This window comes from Leptidea sinapis, chromosome 18 (assembly GCF_905404315.1).
Source record: "Leptidea sinapis chromosome 18, ilLepSina1.1, whole genome shotgun sequence".
Taxonomy (NCBI): domain Eukaryota; kingdom Metazoa; phylum Arthropoda; class Insecta; order Lepidoptera; family Pieridae; genus Leptidea; species Leptidea sinapis.
In genome coordinates, this window is record NC_066282.1 from 10,142,061 (window position 1) to 10,161,982 (window position 19,922).

The 19,922-nt window shown below is 34.0% G+C and overlaps 1 protein-coding gene across 2 annotated transcripts in view; it reads right to left on the reverse strand.

Moving 5' to 3' along the window:
• Positions 1 to 380: 380 nt before the first annotated feature.
• LOC126969567 (uncharacterized) overlaps positions 381 to 19,922 on the reverse strand; it is a 90,799-nt gene continuing 71,257 nt past the window's right edge. For both annotated transcript variants that reach the window (XM_050815094.1, XM_050815095.1), the window contains exons 2-6: positions 14,526 to 14,649; positions 13,320 to 13,558; positions 9,552 to 9,644; positions 5,081 to 5,221; positions 381 to 4,235 (exon numbers count right to left, since the gene is read on the reverse strand). In XM_050815094.1, the coding sequence (XP_050671051.1) occupies positions 3,451 to 4,235; positions 5,081 to 5,221; positions 9,552 to 9,644; positions 13,320 to 13,558; positions 14,526 to 14,632 (1,365 nt within the window). In that variant the 5' untranslated portion in view covers positions 14,633 to 14,649 and the 3' untranslated portion in view covers positions 381 to 3,450. The remainder of the gene's footprint in view (positions 4,236 to 5,080; positions 5,222 to 9,551; positions 9,645 to 13,319; positions 13,559 to 14,525; positions 14,650 to 19,922) is intronic.

The following is a 19,922-nucleotide window of genomic DNA, read 5'->3' on the forward strand; positions in this document are numbered from 1 at the left end:
TAAGAAACTGAAGTAGCAGTAGGAGGAGCACATAGATTGATTGGCAGTAAAGTCCTCCAATGGCAACCACGTACCGGAAGACGCAGTGTTGGTAGGCCCCCCACATGATGGACCGACGATCTGGTCAAGATCGCCGGAACACGTTGGATGAGGGCAGCGCAGGACCGATCGTAGTGGAAATCTTTGGGGAGGCCTTTGTCCAGCAGTGGACGTCTTCCGGATGATGATGATGAATGAAAATAATTCTTAAAGGTTACACAAAAATGGCAGTGTTTATTCAAGAAATAACAATTAAACAACATATTTTAGTAATTGGTAGATATAATGTTTATAAATTTGACAGTCATTATTATTATTTTTATAATATAAATAAGCGGCTTGCATAACTATCAATAATGTAAATAAAAATAGTTTAAGAAAACTAAAAAACATGCTTTGGTTGGAAAGATAACGTTTGAAATTTATAATGAACATCAATTCCTGCCTTATCAACATGATAGATAGATTAGATGAAAACATTATATAAATTAACAGATATCTTATTTTGCAAATTGAAAAATGGAATAATTTTATCAAATTAATGTATGTCATCGGTCCTCGATAAATCTACGAAGTTTGAACGATATGGCCGTTTAAAGTGGGTCATAATCGCACCCAAATGAGTCGGTTACAAACACACATAAATTCAGGTGAAGCTAATAAAAAGCGTGTAAAAATGAGTGTAGAACTTAAATCGGGGAGTTATTTATGGAGTTCAATCCAACCTTAGCCAATATTTTACAAAATTATAAAAAGTGCCCGTGCCAATATGAACAGAATTAAATTTAAATTTTCGATTTAAATTTTTCTTGCGCAAAATCCTAATTTGTATTCAAAGGTATTATTGACCAAAAAATAATGTCGATACTGCTAAATTGAATATTTGTGACTGTTTAAACAACTGAAGGAGTTCCTCATGTGTTCTAAGGTAAAATGGGTCTTACACTTTTTTTTTAAAATAAGGAACGAGACGAGCGGGACATTCAGCTGATGAAAATTGATTCGCCTTGCCCAATTTACAATGCAGTGCCGCTCGGGACTCTCGAAAAACCCAAAAACTCTGAGCGGCACTACAATTGCGCTCGTCACCTTGAAACGTCAGATGTTTAGTCTCATTTGCCCCGTAATTTCACTAGCTACGGCGCCCTTCAGACCGAAACAAAGTTATGTTGTGGTACCAATACTCTAGCCGGCATCCTGTGCAAAAGAGCCTCCTACTGGTAGACAGTCTGGTAACTGCCTTGTTTGCCTGATTTTTAAGCGACTTCAAAAAAGGAGGAGGTTCTCAATTCGTCGGTATTTTTTTTGTTTCAAGTTTTATAATTAAGCAAAAAAATGGACTTAAAACCGCTCCTCAAAATGATAACAAACAGTACTGAGCCTATAATAAGTAACAATATTAATTTTAACTATATAATAAATTAAGTGATGTATCCCAATCGTATCTATAAATATATATTATATAACTGACGGTGATGACCACAGAACAGATCAACCTGTTCAGACGTGTTCCTATACAAATTAAGCGTGATGGCCATTATAATGTCTTTTATCTGATCTATGGTGATGACTATGTAAAAAAATTTAAAATGTAACATATACTTTTCAATATATTTAATAACAATCATAATAATATAACTTAAATTTTTGTATTACTTATCTAACTATTTATATATACACAACACAAATTTACTACTACAATTATATACATACAAACTTAGATTAAAGATTGGTCTCCGCTGCGCTCCAACTAGATATCGCAGGCGTAATCGCAAAGTGTGGCAACTAATACAACGCCCAAGTGGGCTAACTCGAGCTACCGTGCTCGAGTACTCGAGTTGACGTGCCACATAATCTATTAAACTTTGCTAATAATTGAAATTAAAACGCCGGGTTGCGTAGTAAGACTTTGTAAAAATAATACTAAAAGAATTTAGAAAGACACTGGGATCACATATCATCACTAAGTATTTTGTATTTTATTAATTTCAATGTAAAATATTACGAAGCGTATTACAAAATTTGAAAGATGCCACGCGAACAAGCATCTAATAGTTGCCGTAATAAAAAAGCGATTTTTCTTAGGTAGTGCGGTATCTAGTTGGAGTGCAGCGGAGACCATTTTTTTTATAGACAGCATGCTACGCATGGCCAATTCCATTGTCACCTAACTAATTAAATAACCTAATCTCCATACATCTTCTACCCCATATATCGGGAGAGTATTCAGTGGAAAACCATCTTCAAAAGCCTCGTACAGCCACTATGTGGAATCAATTACCGGCTGCTGTTATCCCAAAACGATAGATATAGATACTACTTTTCGGCCGTTCCCAATATACAATCTACAGATAGAGATAAATGACAAGAATGACAGCTAATTACTGAAAGTAGACGGAAGCTGTCCCATATACCCGGCGATAAGTCATTTTTATCGCCTTATATTGGGACTCGTGAATTGCATTTTCCATACAAACTTCTATCGCTGGTAAGCTATATGTCCTCCCATTGACAGACAGCGTGTACGGATAAGGTGAGTTACCGTCGATAAGTTTATTGGGACAGAAAAGTCAACGATAGTTACGATTTTTATCTCAAGTAAGAGATCGACTGAATATTGGGAACGGCCTTTAGGGACCATCGAGCATAGAGCATACTTCCACCTTAAAGGCAAAGCATCAGGTTTCAAGACCCTGGTGTTGCGGATATCCATTTCCCATAAAGCCCTTTGCCCGTTTTTCTGCCGTCTTATAAAACAACAATCTCATACACAGACTGATAAATGTAAATTATTTTTCTGCCTGTGTGTCACTAACAAAGTGAACTTCTCGTAAACGGCTGGACCGATTAGGTGATATTTTTTATAATAATTATAAATAAAAATAAAATATCAGGGAATTGAATGCTCATAAGAATCAAGCTCAATTTAGAAGGTCCACAGTGTTACTTTAGATAATAAAAAAAATTATGACTGTACTAAAATTTTTTCTACCAATTTCCCTGCCACACACCTATATATGGGCGTTCAGAAAAGATTATTCTTAATATAATTATTTACAATGTTGAACTGAATATGTGTTTATGAAATATATTTTATTTTCAAACTGTATGTGTAATAAAAAAATAATTTCAGTTTCGAGAAAACTTTTTTTGACATGTCGAGAGTAGAACACTACCTCAAACGCTTCGCTTATGAGACGTACAAAAGAGTTGAATTTAATAGTATTAACCTCGCGACTCCACTTCTGTTCAGTGCTCTAAAACACGCAATTTAATAAAATAAAATAATTGTTATTCATATAAAACGGTATGCAAGCCGCCTCAGTACACTTAAAGATATTTTATATATATATGGAACGTCACTGTTTCCTTATCGATATGCTTTTAAGGGAAGACACCCTTTCTTAAGAGTCAAACTGGAGTTGTTCTTTTACAAGGCATCGTACCAACGGCACGGTCACGACGTGTTTGTTTGGCTTCATTCAATGTCCTGTTGCCAACACCAAATGTTACCAGTTCTTCTTCACGCGACGGAGGAGGGTCTACCTCTGCTGTACCAAGAAATCTCCCGCTAGCTACAGAAACTTGCGATTGAAAAATAGACGCACTCCTTAAGCCGCTCAATGTATTTGCACTCTGCGGGACCTCTTTGAATTCCTCGAAATAATTATCACATGCTGTTGGTCGTGGCCCTGCTGGGAAACCGTACAATGTTGACGACGACAGATCCTTCAGCGAGGCAGTACTCAAATTAATTCTTCTGTTTTTATGAACAGAACAATGTGGTGATTCATCTCCATCGTAAACGAATCTTCGTCGCTCTCTCGGTGTCGCCGTTGACGATCCAAGTGGTGGATATGTTGTATCTCTTTTCAGCATACGCCGTTCTAAAATTGTCGAGTCTCTCTCATGAAAATCAGATAGGGCATATTCGCGATCCCAAGCGCGGCAATCAGCTTTAGCCTTCTCTGATAGCTCAGTAATCCAATCTTTCTGATACCATTGAATAAAGAGGTATATAGCCGATGTCCCAGCTAATTCAGCTGCGATGAATCCTCCAACGTACAGACCAAAAGAATAGCCGTAACTGTATGACATGCGTGGTGTATCAAAGAAGGTCATGTAGCGTAGTTTATGGCCAAGCTGTGATTTGAATACCGATATGTACATTACGATCCCAGTCAACATTATCAGACCTGCAACAAACAATGATGCATTAGTGTTTAGACGACAATGTTTTAGCAGCATTACGCTTACGTAAGCCTGCTTAGTTATTGGCCAGTAACATTAAACATTGGTATTAATATAGGGTAAACACTTTTAGATTACTATGATATTATGTCTGTGCCATGTCTCTGTCAGACCGAGCCTTGCTCGGATATTTTAAGAATGTACAAAACTTGAACAAATATTAGGACATCTGGATTCAAACCGGGGTCTTCTGCTCTCCAGATCACCCAATATCCCGTCAGAGCTATTACAGTCTTGTATATATTGGCGAAATTTATCTTTGTATTCTAATGTTATTGTAGCTGTTTCTCATTAAAACACGGATAAAACTACATTTTTTTAAATGGAAACGTAGCTGGATCGATTTATCAACTACAAAATCCCTTGTATACTAAATTTTATGAAAATCGTTGGAGCAATTTATATATAGGTATATACAAGAATTGCTCGTTCAAAGAGATAAGATATTGATAGTAAGTGACTGACGAATGATGATTTAGTACCCCGTGCTCGCTAACCACACTTGGGTGACCGAATTGCTTGCATTGATAATTTAAACGTATTAGTAGTCTACTGGGCCATCAAGTCGTTATTGTTGAGAGTTTAAAATTATTATTACAACAAGTGCATACAGTTATGTTAGCATTAAAAATACTTAATACAGAAGGGTACATCTATTTGATTGTTTTCGCTTGTAAATGGTGGAAGTGGTCGTATATTTTGGAAAAGAACCAGCTATTAAGAACTATCCTTCGTAAATGAAAAATTATTTTACAAAATGCTTAACAACTCTTAATCTATATAGACTTACCAGAGATTATGAAAAGCACCCCCGCAATGAAGGTGTACAGTCTTCTGCCTTTGACACAATGTCCGAGAATGCAGCAAAGAGCCCCAACTCCTTGAGTAAACACAGCCAGAAGAAGTGGAATCGCTGATCGTTTTACTATATCTGAAAAAATAAATAAACATGTTAACAAAAATGGACATGAGCTGGTTTGTGTCGTCCTTTGATGACATGTACAAGTCTGTACTTATGCAACAACAAGATTAAAGGTTTCTATAAAAAGCAAATACAATAGATAATATAAAATAGTACAATACAATTATTGTTTGTTTAATCGTACGCAATTCTTAACAACAAACTCCAACGAACTGAAAGAAAATTAAAATTCAAAAAATATTTTTATTAAAAATAAGATATAAAATCACTTATTGAAAGTCAAAAAATACTACCCATACCAAAAGGCATGCCTCAGACCGGGGAAGAAGAAGAAGAAGAACGGGGCTTCTTTTTTTTTTAATAAAAATATAGTTAAGTCGTACAGTAATTTTTTTTATTTAATACTCTTTTGGCGGTCGCACTATTCCCAATCAGTGTGAATCACCTTTACCAAAAACGTGTAATAACAATTCTTTTGAATTTCGTAATACATACTTTGTATTGAATATTATCTGGGTTCTCGTTGTAAAAGCATATACAACGCTCCGGAAAAGACATACTTACTCGACTTAGCCGAGTAGTAGGCATTATAAGTATTTGTTTGTTCCTGGTGTTATCATTTTGGCTATGACAATTTCTAGAAAAAGGACTTCCACTTCTAAAAAAAACATAAGAAATCCTTATTATTTTATTTTTTTAATCTAATCTATATTTCAGCTTATCAGTCAGGTACATTTTTTTTTGGTTGCAATAAATTTGTAATTACCCCACTCTTACTATTAAATATTAAACCGCCCTCGTATACGTTACTTGATGCCAGTGTATCAAAAAGTAATATTTTTCTTAGTTATTGCTTGCAATTATGCAAAGGCTAAATGCATAATTTATCCTAGGTATTTTCACCCCACTATACCAGCCTGATTAATATTTAATCATCTTAAATGCCAGTTTCGAACTAGGGAAATATATTATGATTTAAAAAAAAAGGTAAAATTACTTGTTTCGATATAAAACAACTGAAATTCGGAGGTAAACCTACACTTATATTAATTATAAAGATCTTTGAAAGTATTGGCAATTGGAGCCAGCTGAAATCAAGGTTTAGGGTCAAGTGGTTTAAGTATTGGTTAATATTTGTGGAACAGTGAGTGATTAGTTAACTAAGTTTTCATTGATTATGCCCTTTAATATTACGTTTTATGATAAAAATCCCGTCGTAAGGTTAAATTCAGATGTTATCAAGCATTGTGATTATTTCTAAAGTAAATATGACTTTATTTTTATTTATTTATTTACTACATACATACAGTTTCTTCTTAAAATAATACAAAGTCCTGCAAAACTGTTTACACAGTTTGTCTACAGGATCGAGCGAATAAAATAAACCTTGAAACATATTTTACAAATGTTACTGCAGCAATAAATAATATTTCAATCGTTTTTTAAATTTATTTTTGTTTGGTTCCCGTCGCATGTCCTCTGGCAAACTATTAAGCAGATATGCTATTTACTTCTTTAAAGTTTTATCGCCAAAGTAATTGTTTACTCTAGGTACTTTAAGTTTTCCTGATGTCATCGAACGGGTGCCATGATTATAATAATTAAGGATTTATATAACAGATAAATAATAGAGAGAGAAAGGCTAAAAGTTTAGCTAAATTTATTGAATTAGGCGTTTCTTTGCGGAAATCCATAATTATACAAATGATTTAAGTTTTCTTTAGTGTCAATTCCGCTAATATTTGTTTTTAAAACAATTCGACACGTGTTTCGCCTCTACACGAGGCATCCTCAGGACGTGTTGTCTCGCCAAAATCTGGCACGAGACTATAATCAGTTGTATAACGAAGTTTAAATTCAAATTCAAATTCAAAAACACTTTATTCATGTAGGTCACGGAAATGACACTTATGTATGACAAAAATAAAATAAAAATATTGTTTCTTTTTGAATTTACCGCTACTTCGTAAAGGGTTGAGCTAATGAGAAGAAGTAGCAACAAACTCATTGCCACTCTTTTAAGTCAAGATTTACATTTTAATTGTTTTACAAATCTGTTAGATCTAATATGATTGATTATAAGAACATTCAAGCTGTGCAGTAAAGATGTTAAAAAGCTTTTGTTTGACTCATATTGTCAGCCTTTTTATTCAAGCAATCTCTGGGTTAATTATAAGCGTACGGGAATGAACATCCTAACAGTTCAATATTTTAACTCATTTAGAATGTTTATGGCAAATGATTTTTTGCAGTAATTATTAGAAAACATATTTTTCTATTAGAGACCGCATTAGTAAAAGTGCCAATATTATTTTAAATCTAGTGAATAGTTTTGATGTTTTTATAATGTAATGAATAGACATTGGCTGTTAAAATTAAAGTGGTCTAAGATTTCACTAACATTATATGGGCTATATATGGCCTGAAATAAATGATATTAGTATAATTGTTATACTGGGTGGCCGAGAAGTTGACCTCCAAAGCTAAAATTTGAATTTGGCTCATTTTACTGGCCAATGTTCTGGGAAGTTTTTAAAAATAGTTAGAAGCCATAGAAATAGTCTTTAGAAAAAAACATTTTTTTTTGATATCTTGAACATTTTCATGAAATTAGCTGGAGCAGTTATCTTGAACTTACAACTCAATTCTAAACTAGTTCCGCATTGTCCAAACTATTCATAGTTTCTTATGTGGTTATTGCAACTGTAGTTAATAATTATTAACAATAAAATTAACTAAAAGTGTTCAAAAAAAATTGAAAAAAGTCCTAAACCATAAGGCAAAAAAAGCGGATAAAAGGGGAATAAAATTATTATCTCCTAAACTACGCAAAACCGTAGAACATACATAGGGGTGATTCGGATTCTCATCACCATGAGGCTTTCTAATTGTAGCTTTCGACGTCAACTTCTCGGCCATCCTGTATATCAGGGAGCAGATGTGTTCACGTGATGGGAACTGTTGAGTAACCGCCCATATAATACCTCAATATTTAAATTTAATAATTACACTTTTTATTTCAGGATTTAACTCGTTGAGAGATCCTATTAAAATAAAAACAATATGATAAACTGACATGCTAATTAACATATTTATATTTTAACCCCTTATTCATAATGGTACGCTAACTTTAAACAGCCGCTAAGGAGTGTTTTTTCTCATTCTGACTTAGGTCAATAGAAGAAGATAGAGTGAGAATTAGCAATGCTTTAAGTTAGCAGACTATTATGAATAAGGGGGAAAATATATAACATTATTATAGCGTTATATAACATTATTACATTATTAATTTTTAAGATAAATTAATAAATTAAACCTGGTACATACACATCTCAATTAATTTGAATAATTGTGAATTTTAATTTTTTTGTTTTTATTATGTTTCTATAGTTTAAAAAATAATAATAAAATACATTTCTAAAACTTTTAAATTTTTAACAAATTATTTTTTAAGGCTTTTTAATTTTATAATTACACTTTTACGATAATACTATTTATCCTGCTAAACTTTCACAGTTTGATGGCAAGTTATTGCGCTAAAAAAAAACATTTAATTATGTTCCTACATACTTAACTACTATTTACAATAAACTAAACTAGTACTTTATAAAAGAAAAGATTTACCCAAGCTGTTTTTGGACTTGTTCGGTATTAAAGTATATTTGCTCACATGTGGGTTCATTTAAGTCAATATCACAGATAAATATCTACTTCTAGATAGCTAGCGAATAGAGATCGTAGTCTAGTCTATCTTCTACTGGATATATTACGGGGATTGCTTAGAGGAGTTGTTCAGGTTAGCACCAACACCCAAATTCTAGCACGAGACATGAACTAAATGCAAAATTCCATCCACATAATTTTTTTTTATGAAAATAATTGATGAAGCGATCAGGACGTTCAGCTGATGCTATAATATATGATAATTGATGCGCCCTACCCATTACAATGCAGTGCCGCTCAGGATTCTTGAAAAGCGGCACTACAATTGCACTCGTAACCTTGAGACATAAGATGTTAAGTCTCATTTGACCAGTAATTTCACTAGCTACGGCACCTTTTAGACCAAAACACAGTAATGTTTATACATTACTGCTTTAAGGGAGAAATAGGCGTCGTTGTGTACCCTTAATCTAGCCGGCATCCTGTTCAAAGGAGCCTCCCATTGGTAAATGAGTATGATCCCTGTAAGCTCTATAAAATAAGATACATAGTTTTATAATTTCGATTGTTTTCTTTCTTTACTATATATTTGTAACACTTTAGATTTAATCTGTTATGTTAAAAATACAATGTGTATTTTGATAAATACATATCATATTATTAATGAAAAACTTACATGGTATGGCAGTTGTGGAATCACTGTTGTCTGGCTGGTACTGCGACAAAGGGAAATAAGGTATGTCTAAACACCTATATTCCTTACTCCCAGCTGAAATTAGAAAATACTTATATAAGACATAATAATATTATTATAATTCTGTCACGAGTCTCGTGCCAGATTTTGGCGAGTCAACAAGTCCTGAGGATGCCTCGTGTAGAGGCGAAATACGTGTCGAATTGTTTAAAGACAAATATTGGCGGAATTAACACCAAAGAAAACTGAAATCATTTGAATAATTATGGATTAACGCAAAGTAACGCCTACTTCAATAAATATAATTTTATAACTCAATACCTTAGATCAAGGATTGGTCACTGCTGCGCTCCAACTAGATAGAGTCAGGTCAGGTCAGGTAAATAAAAACTTTTAACTTTGTTAACTTTTACTTACTTAAGCGACTATACACAATAAATAGTTATTACATAGCTGTAAAATTTCTTAAGTTGTTAAATAAAAATAAAATAAATACAGCAGGTGTAGTCGCAAAGTGTGGCAACGAATACAACGCCCAACGAATAAAACGTTCGAGCCAGTCTCGAACAATGTGTGACGTTGACGTGCCACATGTTCTATTAAACTTTGCTAATATGCTGGTTTGCGTAGTAAAACTTTGTGAAAATAATATTATTACAAATAAATAAGAAAGACACTGGGATCACATATCATAAGTAAGTTATTTTATATTTTATTAAGTTCAGTACAAAATAACACGAAGCGTATGTTACAAAATTTGAAAGATACCATTGAGTATCAAGATGCCACCCACACAAGCATAATATAGTATATAATAGTTGCCGTAATAAAAACTCTATTGTTCTTAGGTAGTGCGGTATCTAGTTGTAGCGAAGCGGAGACCAATCCTTAATCTTAGCTTGAAACTACCGAATCAGAAATAAATTATATTATAGCAAGCCAAACTAAAAAGTAGAAATTATTATTTAGAGGAATGTTTGACACTGACTTTTCTATTATATTTATTTAGTTTCGATATTGTAAAATTATTTTCTAAAGTTTACTTTGGCTTTTAATAACTTTTTGTTTTTATTAAGGTTTTTAATTTTTGTTAAGCCATGTTGGCGCTGTTGGCCATGTAGCGAGAGTCTGCGGTACTAAAACTAGTGATGAAAACCTCAGCAAATATCGATAGATGGTGGGAAACTTTTTACAACAAAATTGTACTTATTACGTTGATTCTTGAAGTTTAAATAACATGGGAAACTAACGAAATTAATTAAAAATGCAAAAATATTTCAGAGTATTGTACGTTCCTTCGCAGCCATTTGTATTATACGTCAAAATTAGTTCTCTGGACGCTCGTGAGTGGCGCATCAAAAAGGTACAAATTTGCTGTCAATCATATGGAACAGCCTGTCCAGTGGTATTTATACAGGTCAGTGTTTTCTGTACATAATAAATAAAGTACTACTTTTTATGAATTTGTCAATGGTATTACACATTTCAAAGCAGAACAGCTGTCAAACATTGCGTCAGTAAACTATTTCATTGAAAATAATATGTCCATACAAAACAAATATTGGAAAATCGAAATAAAAACTATCCTATATCTCAAGTTGGATTAAACTGCACTCAATGAAGTAATCTCTCAAAATCCGTTCCTTTGTTTAGGTTTTACTGGAAACAAACATGAGGCCACTGGAGCTTTTTGCATAAATACAGTTACTTTGTTTCTTAAAATGTTACTCAATTGTAATTATTTTCTCATCCGTAAAAAAATTTTTCTGTGACCTCCCTATGCGTACTGCTCCAGTAGTTGATTCGATTTTACTATCCTATTCTTTTTTAAATTATCAGTTAAGCAATGACCGTACTGGTCATTGCTTAACTGATAATCTCTCTTATAGGTTGCAAGTCCTAAGTCATCTTTTGATATACGCAACATGGTTCTGGGTACTATTTTCATCTCCCCAGATAAAATCTTTTGCTTTTGGACAGGATTTCTTCGAATTCTTCCCATTACTGCTGTGACCACCGTTTTTTGTATGAACACTACGTGGACGGCCAGATCATTTTCTGTCACAAACAGAGGAGGTCTCATTGTACTTATTAATAGCCCGGTACCCAAACATTTTACTAACACCAAGGGTATGGAGAGTTTTAAAAGTTGCATTTCGCTCCATACCTACTTTGTATAATGCTAACACAGCGATTCGGTTCTTTTCATCACCCCACTCCATTTTAATATCGCAAAATATTGTACAATGTATTGGCGCCAAAATGAGAAAACTGATGAACAATCACATAAAAATGACAGATTCCAAATTCAAATGTAATATTTTGTTTTTTTTTAACTGTAACATTATTTATGGCCAGTCTAAGTATATTGAGAAGACCGAATTAAATAGTAAAAACACAAATTTAAATCATAAAGAAATCCTAAATCAGAACAGATTCTAACAATAACGTTGTAATTATCAAATTAATAAAACAGACAGTCAGGACTGCCGTGTGACAGAAATGTCTCGATTCTTAGTCGACTCGAATAGATGTTATCCGATTCAATACCCAAAAATTACTAGTATTGAAAACACTTGCATTTAATTCAGCGATTTTCCAAGATCTATGTCCAAATCGAAAATCTAGTAGAAAACAGCTGCATTTGAAAGACATATGAAATCCATTCTTACGTAGGTACTTTAGGAAATGCACTGACCAGCGTAACTGACATGTCATTTTGCTTTAAAGGCAATGTGGGCCAACTGTGAAGGGTATTACAATGCATTTCTCTCGTACAGGAAACGAACAGCCATTGTCAGAACTTCGCGCAGGAAGCTTCATAGAAGCATGACTATAAATGCTTATTCTCCGTCGATTGCAAATTGAGTTTTGTCTTAGTTGTTTAGTTTACACTTAAGTTAGTCACTTAAAAGAATACTTATAACTACTGGCACCATTACCGCGTTGGATAGCTAGGCTGATCCGCTGAAAATAGTTGCCAGCGCTTGTTTTTTTAGTAACCCTATTGAGGCGCGTGGTACTTTGTACATTCTCCGCGCCTCTGGGCCCCTTGTGCCAAGTGTCTCGACACCAAGTGTAGTGCCAGTGGGAGGCGCCTTTGCACAGGATACCGGCTAGATTATGGGTACCATAACGGCGCCTATTTCTGCCGTGAAGCAGTAATGTGTAAACATTACTGTGTTTCGGTCTGAAGGGCGCCGTAGCTAGTGAAATAACTGGGCAAGTTTCAAGAATCCTGAGCGGCACTGCATTGTTATGGGTAGGGCGTTTATGTATTACCATCAGCTGAATGTCCTGCTCGTTTCGTCCCTTATTTTCATAAAAAAATACCAAAAAAACTTAAGGCATGCACTCTAAAATAACATTTATAATTAAAATAATCAAGTAGAACTTACATCGATATACAACAAACACGTCATATTATTTCAAAATTATTTTGTACTATTTTGTTTGCTAGAAAAGCGCATTTGTTTTTTAAATATTTTATATTTTCTTTTTGATAATGCTAAAACTATAAAACTACATTTTAATAAAATAGAAACCTGGCTAGATCGATTTCTCGCCCCTAAAACTACCTGTATTAAAATTATCGACATGAAACTACCACCATTCGATGCGAAATTTATCCTACATGGTTTATGGCTACTTATGTTTGGCTTATTTTTGGAATTCCAACGTTCCTTCATGAATTTATTTCCTTTTAAAATTCGCCCAATTCGGTAACGGCTAAAGATATAAAATACTTACGTTCTGTGTGACAAATTCGCCATAATCCGGAGATTGTGTGCTTTGCCACGAGCTCATGTTTACCAGAGCCGTTGTATGATGGGCTTAGCATATTCTCTACAGTATGGAGCCAGTTGTTCGTAGTGACAGCGACTAAAACTGCTACCACTGCTGTACCCGCTGATAGTGGAGTCAGTAGCCAAAGACAAGCAACCGATGATTCAATTTGAGAAACCAGAGTTGGTGATGGAGGGGATGGCCTGGAACATAAAATGTTTTCTGTAAAATAATACCATATTTAAATAACAAAATAATGTATAGTTTTCTCCGCTATCCTCTTAAGAGACCGTAGTAAAAGGCTTTCCTGAGTAATACCTATTGATTTCATCCATAAATTAATTTACAACAAATATTATTAAAACTTGTTCGATGTTTCTCTTTATTATAAATGATATTCTGAGTGATTGTGTGTGTTTTATTGTACGGTATTTCTCAAATTATCTTCAAACGTTTCTGAACCAGGTCGCGAGCTGCATCGCAATGGATTCCGCTGAAGACCAGCGTTGTAGCACCTGCTGCAACATATGCTGAGCGGTACCCATTTTCGCATCACTCGTTAATCTACTATTTTTTAAATTTTTTACTAAAATTATATTGAAAGTACTCGTATCAAATAATTTAGTTTAGTTTTTAGTTTTGTTTGGTTATAATTAGTTTAGTTTTTATAAGCGTTTTTGGTGTGTAAGATTTTATTTGTTTTCCCTTCTGTTTTGTTTTATTACGAAAATGCAATGTAATATTTTGTAATTGCTTGTGTGATGCGAAATGAAAATATGTCTAGGTATATGTCTTAAATTCAAAGGCATCGTTGGTTAGTACAAAATTGGGCTCTGATAGAAACCCTCACATAACACCAGTGGGAGGCTCTTCTGCACAGGATTCCGGCTAGAGTATGGGTACCAAAACGGCGCTTGTTACTGCTGCTAAGGAGTAATGTGTAAACATAACTGTGTTTCTGTATGAAGGGTGCCGTAGTTAGTGAAATTTATGGAAAAATGATACTTAACATCTTATGTCTCAAGGTGACGAGCGCAAGTTTAGTGCGGCTCAGAATTTTCGGGTATTTCATGAATCCTGAGCGGCACTGCATTGTAATGTGAAAACAAAAATAAGTTTCTAAGATCACTGCTCCTTTTTTGAGATCGTTTAAAAGAGGGAAATAAATACCTGGGCGGGCGACGGCTTGCAATAGCACCACTGAGCGTTGGAGCGACGGGTGCTTGTGAACCCCGCGGCAACGACGCGTGCACGCACTGGGTGCCGCCGCCCCACATGCCTTCTCAATTCTTCACTGAAATAAAATCAGTGTATACCTTAAATATATCACTAAATATATAGCAGAAGTGGTCGCTAACTATAGGCCTTATGAGAAAGCTCATGGTCGCTCAGAGGGCAATGAAGAGGGCTATGCTCGGAGTTTCCCTGCGAGATCGGTTCAGAAATGAGGAGATCCGTAGGAGAACCTAAGATACCGACATAGTCCAAATGATTGCGAAACTGAAGTGGCAGTGAGCAGGGCACAGTTCGACGGACAGATGGCCGTTGGGGTAGTAAAGTCCTCAAATGGCAACCGAAAGCCGCATAGTTGGTAGGCCCCCCACAAGATGGGCCGACGATCTGGTCAAGGTCACCGGAATACGTTGGATGAGGGCAGCGCAGGAGCGGTCGTCGTGGAAATCTTTGGGAAAGGCCTTTGTCCAGCAGTGGACATCTTCCGGCTCATGATGAATATCACTTAATACTATAAATGAAAGTCCTCCGCCGCATCTCTCTGTCTCAAAAACTACTATACCGATTTTCATGTTGTTAGCTAGTTGTTAGTTGTTGATAGCGTGGCTCTCGAGGAAGGTTTTAGTATATAATTTATTTAGTTTTTGTATAGATTTTGTGTACATTCGGAAAAATATAATCCGACTCGGAGCTTTCAACGAAAACGCTGTCTACAACCTTTGAGATATAACAAAATAATTTATGTTGCAATTGTGTATCTTATATAGGTCACTTTTACCCATGTATTTGTATTTCTAAACAATTTGTTATGTTTTTAAAGTGATAACCCTCACTTCTAGAATTAAAATTGTTTAGATTTACAAGAGCGACATCTCAAGTCAATTTCCTTATATGCAAATATTGGGGTTGAGCAGGTTATCAACTGTAAAGTAGATTATATATATAGTATAGAAAGGAGATTAACAAAGCATACAAGATTTTATGACGATACGTCACTCGAACGGTTAGGTCATTTGGTTAGAGCACTGACACGGAACGCCAGAGGTCGTGGATTCGAGCCCCGCATCGTTCATAAAATTTTGTTTTTCAAATTTTATTTGTGTTTTTGTATTTCTGTTTATGTTCTTCTTATAAAATAAATAATTAAATACTTATTATATTTATAGGTATCTATGATATTGTTCAGTATTTATTGAATAATTATAAATATTAATATTCTAGATGAATTGTAGTTTAGATTTTTTTTGGATAATTGTTAAGAAATCTATATCATAACAGCCCTCGAAATCAGCTTTTTTTGTCGCATAAAAATAGATTGGCATATAAACGACAGCAAATACAAATAAACGACAGACAATGTCATCAAATAGTATCGTTAACACTAAGCCTTGATTAACACTATTGCTCGACAATAAACTACTTCAATAATTTGTGTAACAATATTCCCAAATGGATCAATTAAATTGAAGAGTCAGTTTGGCATAAATATTGTTGTAGCTCTATGTGTGGTGTTTCAATATCTCCGATGAATCAAATTTATCAAGGGTTGTTTTGATATTGAAGGTTCTCAATTATGTTAACGGGATTTATATCAATATTGTTTAATCTATATCAATATTTTTCTTTATAAAATCAAAATGTGTATTATTCTAATATTGTGATTACGACTTATGGGTTGACATATTACGTTTTTGGTTAAAGTTGGTATAAGCTGTTTGTTTTTTTTATGTGATAACCCTCACTTCTGGGATCAAGTACGCAAATTAAATTTGAATATATAATAAAGTAGTAATTAGTAGATCAGTATCAACACCTGGTCCAAATAATTAAAATTTACGTTTCCTAGATTTCATCACGGAGTATGGTTGTATGGTAGAAGATTTAGTGGAGATTTTAGTTAGTAATATGGAAGAAAAATTAAAATATAATAGATGTTCAAAAAAATCTCAAAAATTTGTTATGTTTTTAAAGTGATAACCCTCACTTCTAGGATGAATACACAAATAAAATTTGAAAACCAAGTTTTAAGAACGATGCGGGACTCGAACCCGTGACATCTCGCGTTCCGTGCGAGCGCTCTTCCAAATGAGGCAACCGTTCGAGTGACGTATTGTTGATAAATCTTTTATGTCTTGTTCAACTTTCATTTTGTGGCTTAATCTACAGGATCTACTTTATAGTCGATAACCTGCTTTAAGGGAACGCGAGAGGTTACAGGTTCGAGTCCCGCAGCTTTCATAAATTTTGTTTTCAAATTTAATTAGTGTAATTAATCCCAGAAGTGAGGATTATCACTTAAAATAAACGAATTGTTTAGAAGAGCGACGTCTCGAGTCAATTTCCTTATATGCAAATATTGGGGTTATCAACTGTAAAGTAGATCCTGTAGATGAAGCCACAACCTGAAATTTTCCAAACATTAACAATTGTAATATATATTTTTTTTTACACCATCAGAAAGTAGATATTTCAACGAACAAAAATCCCCCAAACTTTTTGAAAAAAGCTGATATCTTGACGTCAGAATTTTCGATTGAAAATTAGGGTGCTTTTTTGATATTAAGTTAAAATAAGGCGAAAAAATAAATATTTTAAATCAAATAAATTACAGTGTATTTGAGAAATAATAAGGTAAGTTTTCACCAAATTTCGTAGAAAAAAAATTTTTTTTTGAAAAAGATATAAATAAGAAACCAAAAACTTGGTTTTTTTGAATTTTTCACCTACATTTTGAGGTTAGGTGAAAAAAGTGTAATTACAAAAATTGTAGATCTCTATATTACCTACAACTTTGCCAATTAACTTTTTGCCATAGGACTACAAGTCCTTTTTTTTTGCCGGAAATCGAGATAAACCGTTTTTTACCCTAAAACACCCCCCCTTTTCCACTTCCCGACCTCAGATCGCCCGTAATTTATTTTTCCCTTAATTTATGTTTTATTCTCGTCCTTTTCCAATGGGTAGGATGAACCTACTATTATTTTGTTTCATTTTTTATAATTTTCAAAGGCTTCGGCACTGGTCTACTATGGTTAGCTCAGTTAGAAGATAACTCGCACGGAACGCGAGAAAGTTGTGGGTTCGAGTCCCGCATCATTCATAAAATTTTGTTTTCAAATTTTATTTGTGTTTTAATCCCAGAAGTGAGGGTTCTTTCTTAACTTTCAAAACATAACAGATTTTTAAGATTTTTTTAAAACATTTATTACATTTTTTTTTTCTATATTTCTAACTAATTATAACACCCAACTCATCCTTCTGCTACCATACTCCGGGATGAATTATAGGAAACGTAAATATTTCATTTTTTTCACCTGGTGTTGATTATGTTTTACTTATTACTACTATATATTGAATTGTATTGTAGATTATTTCTCTGATTCTTCTTTACAATTCCTTGTTTCCAATACAACGTACCACCTCATACTTAGGAAACAAAATTATTTATTTTTGTTATGTTTTAAGTTAGTGTCATGTTCCTTCGGTAAATAAAAAATTATGTTAAATTACCTAGTCTTTTATATTACTAAAATCTTGTGAGCAAAATTTCATGCAAATCAGTCGAGTTTTCAGTCGTTACGACGACACATACAAACTCCCAGAACAACATTATACCTAAATAGTAGCAACGCAATGTGTATAAAATTATTCAATCATCTACCTCTAGTAATAAAAAAACTTACCACAAAAACGATTTACTGGATTCCTATTTAAATGGTTAATCGACAAAAAATTTTATAGTGAGGATTTTAGAAATTTTTAGTAAAATTTTTGCATGCTAATTTAAATAAGCCGTACAACTACAACGAATTTAAGATGTATAATGTATTCGACACAATAAATAAAGTTCATTTCATTAATTGTATAAGAAGTCATAACTTTCACCAAATAACAGTACAAAAGAACATGTCAGTTACGTAAACTATGGTAAAAAAAAGTGTGTGTGTACTCGTGTATGCACCCAAGAAGGTATTCTTCTTTGGCTTAACGAAGCAAAAATCCGTTTTTGTTAAAACAATTTTTATAAAAATCTGGCAAATATGGCTTTGACAACTAATTATTAAATAATGAATACGACTGTTTGGCTTTAACCGTTTGCCTGTCCTAATAATGGATGAAGAAACCAAAAAAAATAACGAGTGACGCAAACGTCAGAAGGTTTTAGGAACCAACTTCAACCTGTTACTTTTGCGTTAAAGTGATGCGCGCGTATCTTAAAATTTCACTCTCATCAGTTTTTCATAACGCCCCTAAAGAAGTATAACTTCAAACATTATATAATCTTCAGTTCTGATAGACTATCTGCGGAGACAAAATCGTCACAACAGCTATTCGATTATAAGTTGCGAGTGGTTGGGAAGTAAAACGAATGGCGGGCAATATCCCCGGGGATATGGTCACCGAAATTCCACAGATTTATTACCACCCAGCGATTTGATCTTGTTTAATGTATTGTATGTAATATGAGTTATAGTCTTAACTAATTGCTTTTGATTCATTTGATGCGATAATAATAATTATTGCCGTAGTTTATTGAGATGAATTACTTCGATTCACTGGTTACCATATTAGATATAATGTGTTTCTAGAGGCTTTAATCATGAAGTTAATTCCAGTTATAGACAAGATAACTGAGCTAAGTAAAAGAAATAGTATTAATAACATTGCATATTGTGAGAAACATACTATTTCAGCTTCTCTATTTAGAATAAACATCCGGACGACCGAGCCTTGCTCGGATTTTTAAGAATGTACAAAATTTGAACATAAAAAAGCTAATAAGAAATCATCTGGATTCGAACCGGGGTCTTTTGCTTCATCACCCAATGTCCCATCTGAGCTATTATGCGATTAAAAGTAGTGTGCGGTTTTCAAGGAGTTTTCTTCCACGTACTACGAAGCTGTGGAATTAATTTCCTTGTGCGGTGTTTCCGGGACGATATGACATGCGTAACTTCAAAAAAGCGCGTACAGGGCGTACGCGCCTTAAAGGCCGTCAACGTTCCTGTGATTCCTCTGGTGTTGCAAAAGAATGTGGCAACCGTACGCTCGTTTGTCCTCCATTTCCATAAATACATATTATATAGTGGAATCCCTACGTAAGCGAAAAATGCAAAGATTGACCCCACGTCCAACGGAGCAAAGGTGTCCTAAAGCAAAGTTTACCAATAAAAAGTGGTGTAGTGGTGTCAACATGGTGCTATTCACTGTAGATTTCTCTGATCTGGTCAATAAATAACAGAAGATGTCTAATGTGCCAAACTCCGAACAACTATAGCAAAACTAGTAGTGAAACAGCCACGACTTATGAATCGAAGACGAAAATTTTCTACG